General features: G+C 41.7%; 1 protein-coding gene across 1 annotated transcript; it reads left to right on the forward strand.

Annotated features, from left to right (window-relative positions):
- Window positions 1–5: 5 nt before the first annotated feature.
- Window positions 6–20735, forward strand: LOC139390986 (hypoxanthine phosphoribosyltransferase 1). The gene is made up of 9 exons (XM_071138429.1): window positions 6–490; window positions 2846–2952; window positions 15435–15618; window positions 16290–16355; window positions 17014–17031; window positions 17136–17218; window positions 17448–17494; window positions 19653–19729; window positions 19817–20735. Exons 1-9 carry the CDS (start codon window positions 464–466, stop codon window positions 19862–19864), a joined length of 657 nt encoding a protein of 218 aa, XP_070994530.1. The 5' UTR covers window positions 6–463; the 3' UTR covers window positions 19865–20735.
- Window positions 20736–21414: the final 679 nt, after the last annotated feature.

Genomic DNA, 21414 nt, shown 5'->3' on the forward strand with positions numbered 1-21414 from the left:
AATGTATTATTTGTTTTGAGCATTTATATTTAAAACGGTACTGTTGATTTAGAATGGGCATGTTGATCAACAACATATTGATCAATTGGGTAGCTAGAATGCTACATTACAGGTGCATGGTTTGAAGAAACTGCTTGGTAATTGACGTTGCCATTTTCCATATTCATAGTGATGGGAATATCATGCAGTGCCCCGCATTGCGTTTAGTCTACATGATTTCATGGCGATGACAGATTCTATCCAAAATGGGCGGTGCATCAGGATTTCCCTTCATTTGATTCGTTATTCAGTCCTACAACCAGCTCCGCACGTCCTGCAGAGGTTTAGCGGAAGATCTACTGTACGTAGGTTGCTAGGTGGTCTGCTGTTAAAGAGGTGAAACTCATTTTAGGTGACAGAGACTAGCAAAAACAATAATTTTGTCGGAGAAAAAGCGGGTCGTGATCTAAACGACGATACGGACATGGCGTCAAGCAGCCCCTGTGTTGTGGTAAGTCTTGCAACGCTGATTCAAATGGGTGTTCGTTCATATTGCGAACTCAGCATGACTGCTATTTCAAGTCAAAGAGGAATGGGTCGTAACTACTTTTTTTTAGCGGAAATACGCCCCTGTAAATGTACATTTTCCGAATTATTACGATGTCCTTTATGTGTTCCTTTGTAATGCTTCAAACTTGTCATCGCACGCTCACCTTTAATCACTCATGTTCATCTCAACAACAAAAATAGCTGTCTAGCTACATAACTAAGCGCGGCCTGGGGCATCGCACGCGTGCTAACACGCATGGCACATGTTATACTTACCATACCACTAATCTTGATTCATACAGTAGGACGAATATACGGATACATATTAAATTGACCAATAATAGCACTAGAGTAGTTTTCTGTAAAATACGAACAAAATGCAAGTTATATCATCTAACTTCGAAACGAATATATATGCATGCCATATGGGGCGGGTTATTGCTGGTCTCTCCAACCAATACATTTTTTTGGTTCAGTCCTGTCACCCAGAATAGTTTATTTTTGGAAAACCACAGCCTACAGGCTTTTGGGGGTTACTGCTGTACTGCAACCAGCATGATGTCCTCATTTCACTGGTTTGCATTTCACCATTATATTTCACCATATATTTACAGAAGTACAAGAAGATGTAAATTGCAGAAGAACACATTTAGCTTTTGTAGCCATTTCCAACAGAATAACACATTTGATTGCCTATGTCAGTATAGCATTTCTTTTTGCTATCAAACTTGTTATCGATTGATGACACAGACAACATGCTGAATGCAGCAGATTTAGCAGACATGGCTTGGAGAGTCAGTTAGTCTGTAGGAGAAACTGGAGAAACTACAGTGTTACATTCACCCCTACTGCTGATAAGTTGGCCCTTGTTTAAAAGAGATAGGTAAGAGAGGGCCACTGCGGGGAGGAATGCCTCACTCCATCTTTAGATAGGAATTATTGTATCATAACAACACACATTGCTTTCTCAAGGTTACAAAGTACATTTCTCTACACTAGTACAAGCTTACATTCAGGTCAACTTATGATTCATAGCTTGGTTGTTATGTCGTCTTTTGGAGGGCTCTTTTTGGTTTAATAATGACTCGATTGCACATTTGTGACTATAGTGCTACATAGTACGATGTGATGTGCTGTTGGTGGAGCTATAAGATAGTTTGAGGGAACTGTTCTCCTGTTCTCCCACCAGCTGAGCCCAGTACAGCAGCACCTGTAGTAGACAGCAGGTGGGAGGAAGACTGCTGTAGGATCTGTAGTCCCCAGACAACTGCCTAGTACCTGCATGGCTCATTATCAGTCTTTATTTCTCTGCACGTGAACTTCATCTGTTCTGAGCCAAATCACATGAGTACATAGGAATATATTTCAGTTGGACTGGCATGGGAAGGAGAACACACAGTTGTCCCAGGTCAGATAATGTGAGGACATGTCTCATAGGATTATCCACAGTGCATGTAGCTTCGGCCTACATGTAACTACATTGTTATAATAAGTAACCCTTTTATATGGTCTTACAGAGTGTGTAGATGTCAGCCAGGGGCCAGGGCAGGCAGGAGACCCGTGATCACACCCCAATCCCTGGGCACCTCTGGGCCTGGTCTGGTGGCCACTCTGCTGTCACATGACTCTGATGAAGCTCTCTGTGCATCCCAAATGGCACCCTATTCCATATAAAAGTACTGCACTATATAGGGAATAGGGTGCCATTTGGGACACACATCCCGCTCTCTGGATTCAAGTTCAGGGCTGTTGACCCCTCAGTAGGAAATTAGATTTGAAAACATATGGGGTATATCGCTTCCAGAATTAGTATGGCATCTCTGAAAAGAGGCAGTGTTTATATAAATTGAGAGACTTCTTCGCAGAGTAATCTTGTATTAGTTCAAAGTCGATGCCAGGGACAAACAGTGGAGTCTTTAATAGAAGCTGGAGGGGTGCGTTAGATGACTGCATGATTGGAGTGGACTGATTCCTCTTTCCTAGAATTGGGGCTGGCAATGTGCGTTTTGCTCTCACCTGCCTCAGTCAGTATTGAGAGGAGTCTGCAGCTGCGGCAGCAAGTGTGGGTGTGATTTGCTCTGCCAGAAGTCAGTTGCACCAGTGATACCAGACAGAGGGGAGGGTGCATTGTGATAGTTGTGAAGTGAACAACCTTTAGTGTCTTCACCTCTATTCCCACTGCCCTACTTTTCTCTGTCTCCCGTTTAGATAACACCCATGTGCTTTCTTTAACCCTTTCCCTGCTGCGTCATAGCAGTTCCACATCACAGGCATGGCATTGATCAGGTAGATTGTCAGCATGTGATCTGTGTTCCAGATCAGCGATGATGAGCAGGGATATGACCTGGACCTCTTCTGCATCCCAAAGCACTATGCTGATGACCTAGACCGGGTCTACATCCCACATGGACTCATCCTTGACAGGTGGGTTGTTACTAGCAGTGTGGTCTTAATAAATCCTCTACAGGATCGGTGGGTCCCCCGCGGGATGGTTGAGCTAATGTGATTAGCATGAGGTTGTAAGTAACAAGAACATTTCCCAGGATGTAGACATATCTGATATTGGAAGAAAGCTTAAATTCTTGTTAATCTAACTGAACTGTCCAATTTAAGGTAGCTATTACAGTGAAAGAATACCATGCTATTGTTTGAGGAGAGTGCACAGTTATAAACTTGAAAATGTATTTATAAACCAATTAGGTACATTTAGGCAGTCTTGACACCACAACATTTTGAACATAAATGCATTGGATCAATCTAAAACTTTGCACATACACTGCTGCCACCTAGTGGCCAAAATCTAAATTGCGCCTTTGGCTGGAATAATACATTATGGCCTTAATCTTGCATTTCAAAGATGATGGTTGTTAGGTTCTTCTTTTTCAGAGTAAATAACCCACGGACACTAGAGAAGCATTAACTAAGTTTAATTCTATCCCAAAGGTTCTGTACAGCTGTAATCAGACCGCAAAACGTTTCTCACATCACAATTATATACATCCCACTTAAGACACTCCCCTTTCTCTCCAACCCTTAAATGTTTTGGCTCTACAGGAAGCTAATAAAGAGGGTAACAGGATTCCTAACATTTATTACTCTCTTAAGAGAATCTGTCCTCACCTCATGACCTCAACCCCTCTTTCATCTAATACACCGATGTCCATCTGTCTTTCCTCAGAGACATAAAACCCAGTCTCTTTCATTTCCTATCATTCATTTACTATCTCAATGATCAAAGTTTAGCCGATTCTAACAGTCCTTCCTCTTGAACAATAGTGTCCTAATGTTCACTTTACATAAACTTGGAAATTACTTAAATGGATAAACAATAATAAAACATGAATAGAAAAAACCTAACATGATTATAAAACATGAATTAAACAAACGGACAAACAATCTGCGGTCTCCTTCAATGGCAGATGGAGCAGCTTTTAGTTTCTCCACTTTCCCCTTCTGTTCCTAAGAGGGTGATAGCACAAAACTTGGAAAGCAAAAAAAAAAAACATAAAACATAACAGTATTAACAATGTGATAAGCTATGCATATTTATATATGCATGAAAACCAAAGTCTGAATTCCCACTCTCTCTTCACCTGACTCTATGCCTCCAGGATAATTTCCTGCTGGGTTCCACAAAAATGAAAGCTCTAAAAAGCTTCCTCATGCTTACGCCCAGTCTTCCCCTTTAGGCCCCAGGTTCTGAGAGGTGTTCCCAAGTCATGTCATTTTCACTTTGTTCCCCATCTTCTCCATTTCACCTGATAGGCACCACCACCTGATATGCAAGTGTCTATCCCTAATCCATGTTCCATCCTCTTGAGGCAACTCAGCACTGTATCTGCTTTCAAATCAATGCCTTCAACATTTTGTTCACAGTACCCCTCTATCCTCTCCTCTAACATATGATGCATTAACCCATAAAGCAGCTAAACCCCAATCCAACTTTGATGTTTATTGTAGTTCCCAGACCCAACCATCTGTATGTCTTACAGTGGAATCTAGTCTCTCTCTCGCTCTGCTTCCTGTGCCATGGTGTCTTCACTCACCCATTATACAGTGGGATCTCACTTTACGTGAAAACTATGCACCCCCCACGGAGAGACATGACGATCTTAACCACTGCAGGTACTGTACGGAGTAGAGGTCGACCGATTATGATTTTTCAACGCCGATACCGATTATTGGAGGACCAAAAAAGCCGATACCGATAAATTTGTTTTTGTTAATAATGACAATTACAACAATACTGAATTAACACTTATTTTAACTTAAAATAAAACATCAATAAAATCAATTTAGCCTCAAATAAATAATGAAACAGGTTCAATTTGGTTTAAATAATGTAAAAACAAAGTGTTGGAGAAGAAAGTAAAAGTGCAATATTTGTCATGTAAGAAAGCTAATGTTTAAGTTCCTTGCTCAGAACATGAGAACATATGAAAGTTGGTGGTTCCTTTTAACATGAGACTTCAATATTCCAAGGTAAGAGGTTTTAGGTTGTAGTTAATATAGTATTTATAGGACTATTTCTCTCAATACCATTTGTATTTCATATACCTTTGACTATTGGATGTTCTTATAGGCACTGTAGTATTGCCAGTGTAACAGTATAGCTTCCGTCCCCCTCCTCGCTCCTACCTGGGCTCGAACCAGGAACACATCGACAACAGCCACACTCGAAGCATCGTTACCCATCGCTCCACAAAAGCCGCTCCACAAAAGCTAAAAGCGAGTGACGTTTGAAACAGTATTAGCGCACACCCAGCTAACTAGCTAGCCATTTCACATTAGTTACACCAGCTATTAGGCTGATAGGCTTGAAGTCATAAACAGCGCTGCGCTTGCGAAGAGCTGCTGGCAAAACACACGAAAGTGCTTTTTGAATGAATGATTACGGGACTGCTGCTGCTCAGTCAGACTGCTCTATAAAATCAGACTTAATTATAACATAATAACACACAGAAATACGAGCCTTTGGTCATTAATATGATCGAATCTGGAAAAGAAGACGTTTATTCTTTCAGTGAAATACGGAACCGTTCGGTATTTTATCTAACGGGTGGCATCCATCAGTCTAAATATTCCTGTTACATTGCACAACCTTCAATGTATGTCATAATTACGTAAAATTCTGGCAAATTAGTTTGCAATGAGCCAGGCAGCTCAAACTGTTGCATATACCCTGACTCTGCGTGCAATGAAGGCAAGAGAAATTACAGAATTTCACCTGGTTAATATTGCCTGCTAACCTGGATTATAACTCATGATTATGATTGATTGTTTTTTATAAGATAAGTTTAATGATAGCTAGCAATTTACCTTGGCTTCTACTACATTCGCGTAACAGGCAGGCTACTCGTGGAGTGCAATGGTTAGAGCGTTGGACTAGTTAACTGTGCGGTTGCAAGATTGAAACCCCTGAGTTGACACGGTGAAAATCTGTCGTTTTGCCCCTGAACAAGGCAGTTAACCCACAGTTCCTAGACCGTCATTGAAAATAAGAATGTGTTCTTAACTGACTTGCCTAGTTAAATAAAAGGTATAAAAAATAAAAAAAAATGATCGGAAATCGGCGCCCAAAAATACAGATTTCCGATTGTTATGAAAACTTGAAATCGGCCATTCCGATTAATCGGTCGACCTCTAGTATGGAGTAGTGTCTCTCAAACCAATGCTGTTCCAACACCCCGCCTGGTGTCTCCTAATGTACATTCAATCTCCAGAATTCAGCCCGTGCCCTTGGTTATATCTCTGCTTCCACCTGAGGATATGCACACTGCAACACATGGTTTATTTCCTGAGAACATACTTGATATTTGAATAACCGCATCATCGGTCCCCCAGTTACCAGTAACCAATCCATGTGACATGGGTCGTCATAAACTGATATCCCAACACTGCTACTAAAGTAACCATTGCTACTTCCAACATGGCCCATGACTATAGTCTCACAATACCCCTCATTTGCGCAGTAGTCCCATTCCATGCTATCAATATAGCATTCTACGCTTCTACTACTGCTCCTGTTACTGTCCCTATAGGGACTGCTGTGAGAATAGCTATTGCTCGGAATTTGTCTCCTGCTCTCCTATTGTCTTCGTGGTTTACTGATAAGTCTAGGACTGAACCTTTCAGGTACCCCCTACCTGTTTCCCAGTTTATCCCTTGGTCTCTAGCCACCAACATCTCCACTGACCTCCTGTATTCTGCTACAGTTGGTACCTGCGGATAATACATCCCTGTGCTCAAGTTAGGTACACATCTCTCATTCCAAGGCCGATCTACCCCCCACCCCTTTGTAAACACCTTTGTTAACGTGTAGACTCTGGGCCCCAACAGTTGATAAGTAGCCACCTTCTGACACTTACCATTTACTGTGGTTCGGTCCCAATCTACTGGGAGGTATGTCAAATGTTTACCAGCTGTCAGAAATGGGGGCGTTGGAAAGAGTATCCAACCGTACAAAAACTCTTGAGTCACATGTCTCTTAATCACACTCTGCAGGAGATGTGATGCTATTATCACAGCAAATGTTCCTTCTGGCGATGTGGCCTCCTGTATACAGGGATCTGTAGCTAGTCCTTCTGGCGACGTGGCCTCCTGTATACAGGGATCTGTAGCTATTTTAAGTTGTATGCCTTCTGTGACAAACTCATTACTGAAAGATGACAAAAGTGTCTGAAATGACAACACTAGCTCTGCTACGTTCACCATGATCTGGGTATGTGTAACGTTCAATTAAATCCCCATATTGTGTACAGTTAGCTCTATCTCCTGTAACAATATTCAGTCTCTAGGAATGATACTCCTCTATCATTACATCTAACCCATAACACACGATACTCCTAATGCATTTTCTACAGTTATAAACCTACTAACACATTCTCACATCAGTTAGTCAATACACATCATTCCCTCCTCTGGAACAATGAACACCCTCATGTTCCACCAAACCTAAAAACATATTAACTTGAAAAGAGAAACGAAGTACATGTTTAATAGTTATTTAGTTAATAGTTAGCACCACTCATTGATGCAATGTAACATAAAAAACTCTTAATACAGGGTAAAAATTTTTAAAAAAACTTTAATGTTCGTCCCAAGCTATCATCCAGTCAGTCTCCCAAACAAACCACCTCCCCTCAAGATGACACTTAGAGATACGTTTCTGGAGACTCACGGCCACATAAATGTTTGCAGCGCATCCACCCCTCATCGTGCTTTAGCAATTCTCTCGCTGTATCCCAATCACAACTAAAACATTTTACAAATGATCCAACCCGAATGTATAATGATGACTGACCTCAGTTCTTACTTTGAGTCTAGGGCTCAAATTCCAGTTTGCCAACTTAGCACAGATCATCCCATTGTTAAACAACCTTTTATTGCCTGTCATAACTCTTCTCATTACAGCCCCCATTTTCCCTGTTTTCCTGTCATGGGTGGCCTGGTAAAGGAAGATCAGTATCTCAATGCATTTTCAGTTTAAATAGTTACCCCCCCGTCCTTCACCCGGCACTCAGATATCGTTTACAGTTCATTTCCCCAACGGCACATGTAACTTTTGCCTGTCACATTTCATGGCCCTTGATGAATGTCCCGATGTTAATATCCAAGTAGATACTTCCGTTTCTCCCACCTGAGCTTGTTCTCTCTCCAAGCTCACTCCACAAGCTCTCTCAGCACCTCAGCCCTGGTCTCACTCCACAAGCTCTCTCAGCACCCCGGCCCTGGTCTCACTCCACAAGCTCTCTCAGCACCCCAGCCCTGGTCTCACTCCACAAGCTCTCTCAGCACCCCAGCCCTGGTCTCACTCCACAAGCTCTCTCAGCACCCCAGTCCTGGTCTCACTCCACAAGCTCTCTCAGCACCCCAGCCCTGGTCTCACTCCACAAGCTCTCTCAGCACCCCAGCCCTGGTCTCACTCCACAAGCTCTCTCAGCACCCCAGCCCTGGTCTCACTCCACAAGCTCTCTCAGCACCCCAGCCCTGGTCTCACTCCACAAGCTCTTTCAGCACCCCAGCCCTGGTCTCACTCCACAAGCTCTCTCAGCACCCCAGCCCTGGTCTCACTCCACAAGCTCTCTCAGCACCCCAGCCCTGGTCTCACTCCACAAGCTCTCTCAGCACCCCAGCCCTGGTCTCACTCCACATGCTCTCTCAGCACCCCATCCCTGGTCTCACTCCACAAGCTCTTTCAGCACCCCAGCCCTGGTCTCACTCCACAAGCTCTCTCAGCACCCCAGCCCTGGTCTCACTCCACAAGCTCTCTCAGCACCCCAGCCCTGGTCTCACTCCACAAGCTCTCTCAGCACCCCATCCCTGGTCTCACTCCACAAGCTCTTTCAGCACCCCAGCCCTGGTCTCACTCCACAAGCTCTCTCAGCACCCCAGCCCTGGTCTCACTCCACAAGCTCTCTCCGCACCCCGGCCCTGGTCTCACTCCACAAGCTCTCTCAGCACCCCAGCCCTGGTCTCACTCCACAAGCTCTCTCAGCACCCCAGCCCTGGTCTCACTCCACAAGCTCTCTCAGCACCCCGGCCCTGGTCTCACTCCACAAGCTCTCTCAGCACCCCAGCCCTGGTCTCACTCCACAAGCTCTCTCAGTGCCCTGGTTTTGGCTCGGACTCAGATAGGAGTGGTAAAAGTCACTGTCTCTCATAGCACGCCTTCGTCGCTCTTTCTTCAGCCGGTTAGTGAGGGTTTTGAGGTCAAATTATTTCTACCATGCATTGAAACACGATCTGACCTCATCTTCCATGATAACCTCAAAAAAACACAGATCATAACAACAGTTAAGTTCATTACATTTCTGTTTCAGGAAACTAGACAAACATTGACTCTCTGACGAATTATGACATTAACCTTTTCTTAATAACATCTCTACGACAAATATCAAAAAGCATAACATAATGTTACTGCTGAAAAAAACATGTTCTAAGTTACCAGATCATGAAGATAGACTGTGATATGTATTGCTATTTGAAGTTACTGTCATCCCTTATTAACATATATGTTCCTTTCTACATGCAGCCTGAACACAGTACCACTGTATAAGTACCCTAAAAACCAGGACCACTTTCTATATGCAGCCTGAACACAGTACCACTGTATAAGTACCCTAAAAACCAGGACCACTTTCTATATGCAGCCTGAACACAGGACCACTGTGTAAGTACCCTAAAAACCAGGACCACTTTCTATATGCAGCTTGAACACAGTACCACTGTATAAGTACCCTAAAAACCAGGACCACTTTCTATATGCAGCTTGAACACAGTACCACTGTATAAGTACCCTAAAAACCAGGACCACTTTCTATATGCAGCTTGAACACAGTACCACTGTATAAGTACCCTAAAAACCAGGACCACTTTCTATATGCAGCCTGAACACAGTACCACTGTATAAGTACCCTAAAAACCAGGACCACTTTCTATATGCAGCCTGAACACAGTACCACTGTATAAGTACCCTAAAAACCAGGACCACTTTCTATATGCAGCCTGAACACAGTACCACTGTGTAAGTACCCTAAAAACCAGGACCACTTTCTATATGCAGCTTGAACACAGTACCACTGTATAAGTACCCTAAAAACCAGGACCACTTTCTATATGCAGCCTGAACACAGTACCACTGTATAAGTACCCTAAAAACCAGGACCACTTTCTATATGCAGCCTGAACACAGTACCACTGTATAAGTACCCTAAAAACCAGGACCACTTTCTATATGCAGCCTGAACACAGTACCACTGTATAAGTACCCTAAAAACCAGGACCACTTTCTATATGCAGCCTGAACACAGTACCACTGTATAAGTACCCTAAAAACCAGGACCACTTTCTATATGCAGCCTGAACACAGTACCACTGTATAAGTACCCTAAAAACCAGGACCACTTTCTATATGCAGCTTGAACACAGTACCACTGTATAAGTACCCTAAAAACCAGGACCACTTTCTATATGCAGCCTGAACACAGTACCACTGTATAAGTACCCTAAAAACCAGGACCACTTTCTATATGCAGCCTGAACACAGTACCACTGTATAAGTACCCTAAAAACCAGGACCACTTTCTATTTTTTTTTTGAATTGTACCCCTTTTTTTCCCCAATTTCGTAGTATCCAATTGTTGTAGTAGCTACTATCTTGTCTCATCGCTACAACTCCCGTACGGGCTCGGGAGAGACGAAGGTTGAAAGTCATGCGTCCTCCGATACACAACCAACCAAGCCGCTGCTTCTTTAACACAGCGCACATCCAACCCGGAAGCCAGCCGCACCAATGCGCCGGAGGAAACACCGTGCACCTGGCCACCTTGGCTAGCGTACACTGCGCCCAGCCCGCCACAGGAGTCGCTGGTGCACGATGAGACAAGGACACCCCTACCGACCAAGCCCTCCCTAACCCGGGCGACGCTAGGCCAATTGTGCGTCGCCCCACAGACCTCCCGGTCGCGGCCGGTTACGACAGAGCCTGGGCGCGAACCCAGGACTCTGATGGCACAGCTGGCGCTGCAGTACAGCGCCCTTAACCACTGCGCCACCCGGGAGGCCTACCAGGACCACTTTCTATATGCAGCTTGAACACAGTACCACTGTATAAGTACCCTAAAAACCAGGACCACTTTCTATATGCAGCTTGAACACAGTACCACTGTATAAGTACCCTAAAAACCAGGACCACTTTCTATATGCAGCCTGAACACAGTACCACTGTATAAGTACCCTAAAAACCAGGACCACTTTCTATATGCAGTTTGAACACAGTACCACTGTATAAGTACCCTAAAAACCAGGACCACTTTCTATATGCAGTTTGAACACAGTACCACTGTATAAGTACCCTAAAAACCAGGACCACTTTCTATATGCAGCTTGAACACAGTACCACTGTATAAGTACCCTAAAAACCAGGACCACTTTCTATATGCAGCTTGAACACAGTACCACTGTATAAGTACCCTAAAAACCAGGACCACTTTCTATATGCAGCTTGAACACAGTACCACTGTAAAAGTACCCTAAAAAACAGGACCTCAGGGAACTGGTCATTTACCCCTTTCAAATACGTGATTAAAAAAACACATGTTAAATCAAAAATAAACTATTTAGAATTACAACTCTTTATAACTCCCTACAAAAATAATAATAATCTCCTAAAGTAATGGTACAATTTGGATAGAGAATGGTGTTTCTCATGAATTTTATAATGAAACCCCCCTGTCTATTTAATTCCTAATGAAGTTGATCATTCTTTATTAGGAGTTTTTTATATTCAGGGATTTCGTCATCATTAAAATGTTTCCTCTCCTTTTCTTTCCCTGTCCTTCGGAAACCATTTAAATACCTCTTCCAAACATTTCATCCTCCTGCAAACTCATTTCAACTGAATTGAAAAGGCTCCTTCCAATAAATCCCACTACACGGCGATAGTATCTCTCCACCGAGTCTAAGGATTCACGGGTCTCCTTTTCCTCGTGATTCTTCATATCCATCATACCATATCAAAAAATGTAAAGTTCATTTTAGGTTTGGTACCCCTATGCTACCTACGCGTGACCCTTCCACCTTTTCGGCCATTCTAGAATCCTATTCCAGAATAAGACATCAAACGTAAATGTATTTAAAAATAAAACCACATAGAATGTCTAATGATTTAGACAAATCCTAAGGCATTCTTCATTTGCAATGAGTGTTTGGTCATATCATTTAAATGTGTTACCTTTAGAATCCATTCCCTTGGCATTTCGCCTAGAATCTTCAACCCAAAATACGTTTTCTTGTGGCAAATTTAGCCAATGTCTCATAGTAAGGAATCCGCAATATATGCATGTGGTTCCATAACACTTTCTCTCACCAAGGCAGCCGCCTTAGCCATTTCGTCTGCTTTACGATTGATTACCTATGGTGATTTTATCTGTACGACTTGTATGAGCTTTACATTTCACCACTGCTAATTTACTGGTTAACTGACATTACTCTAATAATACATCTACCTCCAGACCATTTTTATTGGTGTTCCTGTCACTGCTAACATGCCCTGTGGTGACCACAATGTACCCAAATGATGAATTTCTCCAAATGCTTACCACACACAGCGCACTCCTTTACTCTATTCCCTTCTGTGTTCATGTAACTAGAGCCATCTGGATACTATACTTTTCCTGATTCCAATTATGTCTCTTGCAAATCAGGCCTAGGTTATGGAGTAATCTGATCTGGGTCACATGTAAGCGATTCACCCTCCCCAGGCAACGGCATTAACAACGCAGGATTCAAAGCACCAATCTTATGAAATTGTAGATTTTCCCCATTTAACGTTAACTCCAATCTTGTCCATCTTGCACTAGTAACATGTTGTGCTTTGTCATACATGCTTTATGGCCCTGTTCCGCTAACTTGTCTACCAATGTGGTGCGGTCTCGCATATGACTTTCTTCGTCTTTTGACGCTAATAACAAATCCTCCACGTGTTGTACCAACACAGAACATACAATTGACACCCTTTTAACGATTGTTTCAATGTAAAATTATACCACGTGGGACTCTTTGTAAATCCCATTGGTACTCTACTAAAAGTTAGGTAAAACGTGATCTAATACGTCTTCCATCACATAGAAACTGTAATCTCTATGAACCACTTATTAATCGAACAGAAACTATAAGCCGCTAGGTGAAAGTTCCATTCTTGCTAACCTCAAAACGATTAGTTGTTGCTCTTTTGAAAAAGATGCAAACTCTTGTATAGCTGCATTTCCTGCTAATGCACTATATGTTCCAGTCTCACCTTACACTCATTCTTCCAATGCCCGATAGATGTGGGACTAAAACAGGGAGCTATCTCCTTACGCTTTGATGTTTCTTAGTTTTATCCTGGTCATTGAAACCTATTAACCCCTTGCATGTCTGCGAGGTGAGTGGAGTCATATTCCACTCTTAAAACATGGTCTTGAATTAAATCAACTAATCCGCAATTATCGTTTTGATCACAGGGTTCACCCCCGTCATCAAAGCAGAAGCGCAAATTTAAACAATCCACTCCCGTTCCCAGGCCTTCTGTAGTAAAGTACTGGTGTCACGCTTTATGGGTTTATCGTTATGCATTTTCCGTTGATAGAATGCTGCATCAAAACGCTCGTATATTGAGCTTTTGATTCTGGTTTCATGTCCTCGTGCCAATTCATAATTGCCTCCCTGAATTATTTTATTTGATTTGAATTCTCCGTCAGCAGGAAAATGTGGTCCAATTTTTTTCTTCTAATTTGCTCAATTTTACCCATATTCCACCCGAATTGGTAGAATACAACTATTCTCTCACCCGGTTATAGCTATGCAGGGAACCAGCCGGCTGGTATTTACCCCCTAGGACTCACCCTTCGCAGGTTCCAGCCTGCGCGGTCTTACCTTCCGGGACTCACCCTATATTAATAGTAATCACAGGTATTAATCCACTGGGATTTACTATTGACTTTATAGTACTAGCAGGAACCAATCTACTAGGGAGTTACCCCCTAGGACTTACCCTACAGGCCTGTATGAGTTTACCTGCCGGGCCTTACCATTTACTATAAAGCTACGACCGGTCGTTACACACTGGACTTATATAATTAAACTCAGGCTCTCCAGATCCATATCCCATAATTAGTTCAGCCAACGATTCTCATCTCCCCAAAATGAGTGGAAACAGATCTAGGAACTAGCCTACCTTGTTTGTTGTTCCTGTTCCACTGATGTGGACTCTATGGTTTGACTACAAACCGTGGTGAACCCTGCTCGCAGCACCCTCTGTTAGGCTCTTATTTTTCAGAGTAAATAACCCACGGACACTAGAGAAGCTTTAACTGAGTTTAATTCTATCCCAAAGGTTCTGTACAGCTGTAATCAGACCGCAAAACGTTTCTCACACCACAGTTATATACATCCCACTTAAGACACTCCCCTTTCTCTCCAATCCTTACATTTTTTGGCTCTTCAGGAAGCTAATAAAGAGGGTAACAGGATTCCTAACATTTATTACTCTCTTAAGAGAATCTGTCCTCACGTCCTGACCTCAACCCCTCTTTCATCTAATACACAGATGTCCATCTGTCTTTCCTCAGAGACATAAAATCCAGTCTCTTTCATTTCCTATCATTCATTTACTATCTCAATGATCAAAGTTTAGCCGATTCCAACATGGTACAAAAAAAATATACGCTCGTTTTTTTCTTTGTATTATCTTTTACCAGATCTAATGTGTTATATTCTCCAACATTAATTTCACATTTCCACAAACTTCAAAGTGTTTCCTTTCAAATGGTATCAAGAATATGCATATCCTTGCTTCAGGTCCAGATGTACAGGCCGTTAGATTTGGGTCATTTTAGTCAAAATTGGGGGGAAAAGGGGCAGATCCATAGATGTTGCAATGAAAGAACATGTCAACTAAGCTTCAAATGCAATACATATTCAAGCTGGCCATTTTTTAATGTTCGTTATTTTACTACTATGTTAATTATTTTACTACTATGTTAGTTGTTTTACTCATTCAGCCTATGTTACTTGTTTACACAAGGATTTAGATTTACAGCCACAAACTTTTTTATAATCAAATTAATTAACTGATCACATCCACGTGAGGCTGGCAGTTCAGTCTAGTTGTGAAAGGGTTCTTCAGCTGTCCCCATAGGATAACTCTTTTTGGTTCCAGGCAGAACTCTTCTAGGTTTCATGTAGAACCCTCTGTGTAAAGGGTTCTACCTGGAACCTAAAAGGGTTCTTCCATTGACACAGTCGAAGAACCCTTATAGTTTCTAGATAGAACCTTTTTTTCTAAGAGTGTAGCCCCTTATTCAAACAGACATAGGAAACAGGAACCAGTTCTGACTGACCACCCTCTATCTCACTGTCTACAGGACAGAGAGGCTAGCCAGGGAGATTATGAAGGACATGGGGGGGCACCATATCGTGGCCCTCTGCGTGCTCAAGGGGGGTTACAAGTTCTTTGCAGACCTGTTGGACTACATCAAGGCCCTAAACCGTAACAGCGACCGCTCCATTCCTATGACAGTGGACTTCATCCGCCTCAAGAGCTACTGCGTAAGGCTCACTCTTCGCTCTGTTCTTCAAATTTGTGTCCCAAATGGCACCATATTCCCTTTTAAGTGCTCGCCCTGCAGGGGCCCTGGTCAAAAGTAGTCACAAGTAGTGCACTATAAAGGGAATAGGAGCCATTTGGAATGTAGTTCATGAGTTATTACTATTTTATTATAGATGTTAGAAGTATTTAGCGTTTATGTTATTGTTATTTAATTTATTTATTACAGGCATTGCCAAAAACGGCATAATGGAAAGAACATAATGTTTTATTCAGTCCATTGGTTTCACAATTGCACCTAAGCTTTCATTTGACCTTTGAGCCAAATGTCAACATGCACTACCTTAAACGTGTTTTGACTGACAATCAACTAGGCTTGTATCCACAATAAATGCTAACTTGGTAAATGCTTACTTGGTAAATACTAAGACTGGCTGCTATTAGTACTACATTTCCATCTGTATTTGTACCCCCCCCCCCACACACACACACACACACACACACACACACACACACACACACACACACACACACACACACACACACACACACACACACACTCAGCTGTTTGATATAATATATTAAGAAGCAGCTCTTTGTTTATGGATTCTTACTGCTAGATACTAGAGATGTCAATAACACCTGCTCACCTGTTTATTACATGTCTACACAGAATGACCAATCTACAGGTGAAATCAAAGTCATTGGAGGGGATGACCTGTCTACACTGACAGGGAAGGTAAAGAAACATTTTCAACTGACCTTTTCTATAGATCTGTCTGTCAAACATTGGATCATTCCTCAGTTACCTAGTTTACCCTCCACTGTTTGCAGTCAGACAAATGTGTAACCTTCTTTAAAGGGAAAGTTCACCCACTTTTACATGTGGCCTTATTTTCACTCTTCCTCTGCTTGTAGTCGCTCCCCCAAATAGTTTTTTTTTTGGGGGGGGGGGGTGGTATTTTGTTTCTTTACGGAGAAAGTTGGTTGACACCTTTTGCTGAGTCATTAGTTGCCACAGACTACAATGCATTATGAAAATGGATCTAAAGCATGTTAGAAATGCTCCAAAACAACTCATATTACATCAGAATCCCATGACTCAGAAAAATGTGTTTACCAATTTTCTCTTTAACAAAACAAAAATACAAACTTTGGAGGATCAACTATAAGCATAGAAAGTGAAAAAAAATTTTTTTTACTTTGACAAAAGTTTTGAAGGGGTTCTCATGCAGTCTAAAGTACAAGAAGGCATAACTATAATGGCTGCAGGGTTCAACAGGATCCAAGGTCACATTTCTAAATGGGTTCTGGAGTAGCTTTTATATTTGATATAGGCTAACAGTTACACTCTGTCGTCTCTGCCTCTTATTTTTAAATGTTGTGTTTTTACACAGAATGTCCTGATTGTGGAGGTATGTTATGACTACTTCTTCCTCATTGTTAAGTTTTAAACCTTTTGCTATGTCAGCATTATAGACATTTGGCAGTGACACCCACTGTTTTGTCATATTTTTAGGACATTATTGACACAGGAAAGACCATGAAGACCTTGCTGCAACTTCTCAAACAGTACAACCCAAAAATGGTAAAAGTTGCAAGGTAAAGTAATCCCCAAGTCTCTATCTTACATTGCAGTGTTATAAAAAGTTAAATATTTGTCCATACATCTTTGATGTAAATGTAGAATCAAGCAAAGGCACCATACAGTGCAACTTACTTCTGCTTACAGAGAAGTTATATGGAAACCTTCAACTGTCATGTTTTCCTTTGTATTTTAATTCTCTAACACCATCAGTCACATGACCAACTTCCTGGTTTGTGCTTTCAGTTTGTTGGTGAAGAGGACACCAAGGAGTGTTGGCTACACACCAGACTGTGAGTTCACTTCAACACTGCTAAATGGCTTCAGTGAATCATCTTAATCAATAGCCTGAGGCATTGTGCTGTCACACATACATGAACTATAATGAAGACCGATACAGGGCATCCAGAAAGTATTCAGACCCCTTTTTTCACATTTTGTTACTTTACAGCCTTGTTTTAAAAAGGATTAAATAAAAACATTTCCTCAATCTACACACAATACCCCTTAATGACAAAGTCAAAACAGATTTTAGAAATGACCCTTTCCTATGAGACTAGAAATTGAGCTCAGGTGCACCCTGTTTCCATTGATCATCCTTGAGATGTTTATACTACTTGATTGGAGTCCACCTGTGGTAAATTCTATTGATTGGACATGATTTGGAAAGGTACACAGCTGTCTATATAAGGTCCCACAGTTGACGGTGCATGTCAGCAAAAACCAAGCCATGAGGTCGAAGGAATTGTCTGAAGAGCTCTGAGACAGGATTGTGTCTGGGCACAGATCTGAGGAAGGGTACCAACATTTCTGTTGACCTTCTGCATTGAAGGTTCCCAAGAACACAGTGGCCTCCATCATTCTTAAATGGAAGAAGTTTGGAACCACCAAGACTCTTCCTAGAGCTGGCTGCCCGGCCAAACTGAACAATCGGGGGAGAAGCGCCTTGGTCAGGGAGGTGACCAAGAACCCGATGGTCACTCTGACAGAGCTCCAGAGTTCCTCTGTGGACATCAGAGAACCTTCCAGAAGGACAACCATCTCTGCAGCGCTTCACCAATCAGGCCTTTTTGGTCGAGGGGCCAGCCAAAGGAGTTTGCCAAAAGGCACCTAAAGGACTCTCAGACCATGAGAAACAAAAATTCTCTGGTCTAATGAAACCAAGATTGAACTATTTGGCCTGATTGCCAAACGTCACATCTGGAGGAAACCTGGCACCATCCCTACGGTGAAGCATTAGTGGTGGCTGCATCATGCTGTGGGGATGTTTTTCAGTGGCAGGGACTGGGAGACTAGTCAGGATCGGGGGAAATATGAACAGAGCAAAGTACAGCGAGATCCTTGATGAAAACCTGCAAAGGTGGCTCAGGACCTCAGACTGGGGCTGAAGATTTACCATTCAGCAGGACAACGACCCTAGGCACACAGCAGGATGTGCTTCGGGACGGCAGGGTAGCCTAGTGGTTAGAGCGTTGGACTAGTAACCGGAAGGTTGCAAGTTCAAATCCCTGAGCTGACAAGGTACAAATCTGTCGTTCTGCCCCTGAACAGGCAGTTAACCCACACGTCATTGAAAATAAGAATTTGTTCTTAACTGACTTGCCTAGTTAAATAAAGGTAAAAAAAAAAAAAATGTGTCTCTGAATGTCCTTGAGTGGCCAGCGAGAGCCCGAACTTGAACCCGATCGAACATCTCTGGACTGACCTGAAAATAGCTGTGCAGCGACGCTCTCCATCCAACCTGACAGAGCTTTAGAGGATCTGCAGAGAAGAATGGGAGAAACTCCCCAAATACAGGTGTGCCAAGCTTGTAGCGTCATACCCAAGAAGACTCGAGGCTATAATCACTGCCAAAGGTGCAACAAAGTACTGAGTAAATGTGATATTTCTGTTTATTTTTTTAAAATAAATTAGCTAAAATGACTAAAAACCTGTTTTTGCTTTGTCATTATGGTATTGTGTGTAGATTTGAGGGTAAAAACAATTTATTCAATTTTAGAATAAGGCTGTAACATAAAATGTAGAAAAAGTCAAGGAGTTTGAATACTTTCCGAATGCACTGTAATGCATCTGATTAAATAGAGGTTCTAGGCCCAATTAAGGGAAATGGTCCAAGACATATGTAAAAAAAACACACAAAAAAACAAGCCAAGTTTATTAAAGGAGTAGGTTTTAAGGTCAAACGACATACTAAGGGGGCAGAATGCACCCTTTCAGTTTGTTTCCCAACGCAGAGAAGTAGAACTACTTGGAAGCCTGTGCACTCAGACACCATAATGGGACAGCAACAACATTGCGATTACTATACAACTCTATGCTCTTTACTGAAAAAGACTAAAGGGTGCTTTTTATACCTTTCACATGTTTAACACCAATTAGGGTCCCCTGAGAAACATGGACAAAAACTATAGTTCCACCCTGTCACACTTTCTTAATTTGTTTATTTTTCAGTCATAGGATTTGAGGTTCCAGACAAATTTGTGGTGGGATATGCGCTAGACTACAACGAGTACTTCAGAGATTTAAATGTAAGTACTTTTTGAACAGATTTTCTCAGCTAGATAAACGATGTTGAGTAAAACGGTCTCATTGGTTCCTTTCTGTTTGTTTTCCAGCACATCTGTGTCATCAGTGAAACAGGGAAGGAAAAATACAAGGCATGAAGAGGACAGCCCTTCCTCTAGTTGTCTATCATTCTTTTTTTATGTTGCTTTAAGGAAAATCAAATCAAGGGTGCAGCTCACTGGAAACTCTTGCTCACACACACACACACACACACACACATGTACAAGTTCTGCTCAGGGTCCCTGAGGTGTACACACACTTACATTGCCCCTCAGATTTGCAAAGCCCCTCTCTCAACCTCCACATGCTGTGCTGCACTCTAGAAACCACATACACTTTAAAGTGTCAAGATTGAACATTTCTGAGGTGTGACATTGCCTTGGACATATTGGTATGTGTGAGTCCATGTGCATGCTGTCATCGCTTTCAATAAATAGAACATTTGCTTGCCCTGTTAAAATGATCAATACCCAGAGTTTATTTTTTTGTAGATTAGTAATTTATTGAGAAAAATTCTGCTACGGTAGCAGGAAGTAGAACAAACATTTAGTCATCATATTGTCAAAATTACTTCAGATTTCAATTATTTTCCATTTCACAAAACTTGATTTTAGCTTGACATTGATTTGAAAGTTTGTACGTCACTTGAAGACCAAATTCCTTTACTTATACATAATAGTTTCAGTGGTATGGACAAAGGAAGGAGCAGGTATCCTAATACATTACATATTATTTTTTTTAAACATGTTTGCATAGTTTTCCCCAAAAAATGGAAGTGTTCCATCAGTAGTACAGTACTGTAATATAAACTGCGAGCTTTGAACATGGTTCAATATTATGATCATTTATGCATATCTGCTTTTATAAATATGTATTTTAAGCTTCCATCTACTGTATGACAATGATTCATGCAATCACAATGCTTTTCTCTTTACCCTCCCAACCATTAAACTCTGCTCCATCCCCTCAGATGACTCCTGATTTCCCCCCAAAAGGTTTGCTTGTGGTACCAAATAATTAAGTTAAATATCAATTATTTTATTTAACTAGGCAAGTCAGTTAAGAACAAATTCTTATTTACAATGACCTACACTGGCCAAACCCGGACGACACTGGGCAGTTGTGCGCTGCCCTATAGGACTCCCAATCATAGCCGGTTGTGATACAGCCGTCACCGCTGTCATAGAGGCGTTCTCCCCAACGTTGTCACTGGAAATCAACTGTCTTCTTCTGTGGAGTTGTCAGCAAAATCAAAACCTACAAGAGCAATATGTGCAGTGGTGGAAAAAGTCCTCAACTGTCATACAGGAGTCAAGATGCCTTCACAGAAATTTGAAAGTTACCCAGTTAAATACTACTTGAGTTAAAGTCTTAAAGTATTTGGTTTTAAATATACTTAAGTATCAAAAGTAAAAGTATGAAACATTTCAAATTCCTTATATTAAGCAAATCTGAGAACAATTGTCTTGTTTTTAAAATTTACGGATAGCCAGGGGCACACTCACTTACAAATACATTATTTTCTTAATGTAGTGAAGTAAAAGTTGTCAAAATATTTTTGACAAGTCGTTTCTTTGGGTATCTGTACTTAAGTAGTACTTTAAATAGTTTTTTACTTAAGTACATTATACAACTGAATGTCATCTAA

Source organism: Oncorhynchus clarkii, chromosome 31, assembly GCF_045791955.1.
Source record: "Oncorhynchus clarkii lewisi isolate Uvic-CL-2024 chromosome 31, UVic_Ocla_1.0, whole genome shotgun sequence".
Classification (NCBI taxonomy): Eukaryota; Metazoa; Chordata; class Actinopteri; order Salmoniformes; family Salmonidae; genus Oncorhynchus; species Oncorhynchus clarkii.

Excerpts from the sequence above, each read along its gene's own strand:
- LOC139390986 (XM_071138429.1), top strand. The coding sequence starts at position 464 with ATGGCGTCAAGCAGCCCCTGTGTTGTG. Across the intron at positions 2,953-15,434 it reads CATGGACTCATCCTTGACAG|GACAGAGAGGCTAGCCAGGG; the intron begins GTGGGTTGTTAC and ends CACTGTCTACAG. Across the intron at positions 17,495-19,652 it reads TGTTGGCTACACACCAGACT|TCATAGGATTTGAGGTTCCA; the intron begins GTGAGTTCACTT and ends TTTATTTTTCAG.